The 3,411-nt window shown below is 44.7% G+C and overlaps 1 protein-coding gene across 1 annotated transcript in view; it reads right to left on the bottom strand.

The window, feature by feature from the left end:
* The window catches only part of LOC106809869 (uncharacterized PE-PGRS family protein PE_PGRS10-like), an 8,300-nt gene extending 5,763 nt beyond the window's left edge, over positions 1-2,537 (bottom strand). The window contains exons 1-2 of the mRNA XM_014813104.1: positions 2,401-2,537; positions 1,432-1,522 (exon numbers count right to left, since the gene is read on the bottom strand). Of these exons, the coding sequence (XP_014668590.1) occupies positions 1,432-1,522 (91 nt within the window). The 5' untranslated portion in view covers positions 2,401-2,537. The remainder of the gene's footprint in view (positions 1-1,431; positions 1,523-2,400) is intronic.
* Between the last annotated feature and the right edge of the window lie 874 nt (positions 2,538-3,411).

Below are 3,411 nucleotides of genomic sequence, written 5' to 3'. Positions count from 1 at the left end.
CAGACTGCGGACTCCCTCTTTTTGAGGGCAGGTCTCCCTTGTTCAAAAGTTAATTTCTACTCCTGCTACTGCATAGTCTAAACTACAGACTGGATGCAGCATGTACCTCCATGAGCACCATAAGCTCCCATTGCCACTGCTATGGCTCCAGAAACACCAGCAAGCCTTACAAAATTACGACCTGCATTTCCAATTTGAACAGAACATTCTGGCCCTAGCCACCTAGTTACAGCATTCACTTTTGCTTGACAGCAAGGCTTCATTTTCTGTAGAGATAGAGGATAAAGACGTGGCGTGGGCGAGGCTCGGTCTGTAATAAATGAAAATTTGGATAGAAAACAAAAACAATTAACATCAATAGTACGTATAATATTCACTGGCAGCAAGAACAAGTCGGCACCTGCAGCTACAGCACACACGCGGCCATTGACTATATATATATATACAACATGGTGCTTAACTCGCCGCCGCACAGACCACAACTCACCGTTTTCAATCAGTTACAACTTACAACTCCGGTGTTCCTGCAGGTGACGCCACTTTCCAACTATCGTTGGAATCGCGGAAGACTACTGAACAAGCTACACCCGCTATTTTTGACAATCGGCCCACTAGAATGCGCTCAAATCACAGATATTCCTCAAATATTCATGCGAAACCATCCTTCGCATGCTACCAGATAAAAAAGCGGCATGCCCAACCGCTGGCGGCTGCGCTGATTGGCCATGACTCACCCGCGATGTCAACAAACGTAGTTGCACAGCCTGTCTGCATGTTAAACTTGCTGCAGCCAATCAGCGCAGCCGCCAACGGTTGGGCATGCCGCCCTTTTGCCTGGTACCGCATGCGAAGGATGGTTTCGCATAGATATTTAAGGAATTTCTGTAATTTGAGCGCATTCTGGCGGGCCGATTATCAAAAATGGCGGGTGTAGCTTATTCAGCAGTCTTCCGTGATTCCAACGATAGTTGGAAAGTGACGTCACCTGCAGGAACACCGGCGTTGTAACTGATTGAAAACGGTGAGTTGTGGTCCGTGCGGCAGCGAGTTAGGCACCATGTTGTATATATATACGCGCGCAGTTTTTGCGCTGCGGTGACTTTCGTAGTAAATAGATTTTGTATTTATTTAGCATTACATTTTATTGAAACGCTGCAAGTGCATGCTTGTGTGCCTGGCTGCGGCAGCATTGATGCATGTATATAAGATACCTTATTAACCCGTGGCGGCGGAGCGAGCAAGAGAGAGAGAGAGAGACAGAGAGAGAGAGAGAGAGAGAGAGAGAGAGAGAGAGAGAGAGAGAGAGAGACAGCAGGAAAAAAATATAGGCGTTCCGCCTATTACAATAACTAGCCTATCACCGAGAGACAGAAATGTGCATTTCTGTGCGTGCAGATCTCAATAATTGTTATTCAGCACAAGCAGTCTCACTTGTAAATCTGCTGATAAAGCCTTGCTGGAATGTCTCCTGCGCCAGGAGCAGAATCACTCCAAGGCCTAAGACGAGTCGAAGGCTTGTCATCTGTAATAACATCAACGATTATAGGCACGCCCGACAGAAGCGCAATGAAATCTCGCTACGTTTCATAGCATGTTGTTTACTGTCAAACAAACAATACATCAAACAAAATATCTGTCAAATCTATAGGGGCGGAACGAGATTTGTCCAATCTACCTACACAGCACGGGAACACTACTTGCGATGCCAATCATTTCACAACGCGTTTTCTTACTTGTTTGATGAAATAGCCATAGAACACTTTACCCAGCAAGCAAGCTGATAGTAGCCCAATATTGGCAAGACAATAAATTATTGGGTCAATATAGGCGAGCCAATATAGGTCCAATAATGATATGAGTATAGTTACTAAGTTATACTTAAGTGATTACGTCACCGTAAATAGTAAAAAGAACAAATATATTTCCACTTTTTCACAAGATATAAGTAATTCTGTTCACTTTTTATGGTTAAATTGCTGCATTATACTTCTTGTTTTACTATATTGTTCGATGTAAACATACACTCGTGACTCATACATGCAAGCAATTAATGTTGGGAATAAAAAATTGTTAATATCAAATCGTCCAGGTTTTTTGGATTTTTAACTAGTTGAGAAACAATCTTATCAGGTAAGAATTTGACGATACGTTTAGTCCCGTTAGTTCTTACTTTTAATGTAAAAAATGGTAATATTTTTTTTACAAATTTTACCACAGAAAATTCGTGACGTAGTCAATTTAACGTACGTAGGTTTTGTAAGCCTACATCACTATAGCCTCTCTTCATTTTTCTCACATATATATATCGAAACATCGATCACGAATTCTAGACATTTACCCTCACAATCATTTCACCGCATATACTTCTCACCTTCTCAACGAAAAACTGCAATTACTTACGGTTTCGCTGCGCTGTCACAATATTTATATACAGATATATATTCACTTGTCTTTCTCCACGATTGAAAACGTCGGCACGCGGTCCGTATCTCACTATTGTCGACACGCGGTTCGTATCTCACTACCGTCGGCGGCGGCGGCTGGTTTTTATACATGACGGGGCGGGCGGGCGGACGGGACACGGACCACGGACCAGTCACGGACCACGCGCTCAAGGGCGTACCGCGCGCGCGTGCGACACACTCGGTTCAGCATGACGGACGGCAACCTTCCAGGTAGATGTACGCCCGAACGTACCTGTGTTAATGAACCTATGTGCGTATGTTCGTTTATCGTCTCTATCTAGATCGCACGCCTCCGATAACAACGTCGGCGACGACAACAATAGCGGGAATTTTCTATAGCCGCAGACAAACACAGCGGCCCTCGCCATCACGCACTCGCCTGTGCGTACGAGGGGCACGGACGCCGCGGATGTTTACAATATAGGGCCTTGAGGGAGATCAAGGCCCCGACTAATGTCGGTACACCCACTCACTCACGTTCAGTCTGGCCGTGGTCCGGTCGTATAATCAACGGAGTGACACCAGCCCCATCCCTTCGTCCCTGATCATGAGCGACCTCACTCACGTCCGCAGCTATGTTCGTACGCCCACGACGCGCGAACATACCGTGAACTTCTGATGTGAACTTTGCGTGACGGTGACGGTATGTGGCACTAACTTGCTCGCTATCGTTCACGTCATATCGTGTAAATATATCAGGGCCGTACGTATATATCCGGAGGTTGCAATATGCTCGATTGAGATGCAACAACGTCATCGATCCCTTGTCCAATGTGATATTCCCACATCCTAACCCTTCGGTTTATTTCTTTTTCCGCTAATTTATTAATTGTTTTTTATATAGAACATGCTAGGGGTGTGGGTGGGGTGTGGTGAGGGAATGGGTAATGTATGTAACCGGATTTCATTCATATATACCGTATATATATATATATATATATATATA

The sequence above is a fragment of the Priapulus caudatus genome, unplaced genomic scaffold, assembly GCF_000485595.1.
Source record: "Priapulus caudatus unplaced genomic scaffold, Priapulus_caudatus-5.0.1 Scaffold392, whole genome shotgun sequence".
Taxonomy (NCBI): domain Eukaryota; kingdom Metazoa; phylum Priapulida; class Priapulimorpha; order Priapulimorphida; family Priapulidae; genus Priapulus; species Priapulus caudatus.
This window is presented reverse-complemented; position numbering and strand designations above follow the sequence as displayed.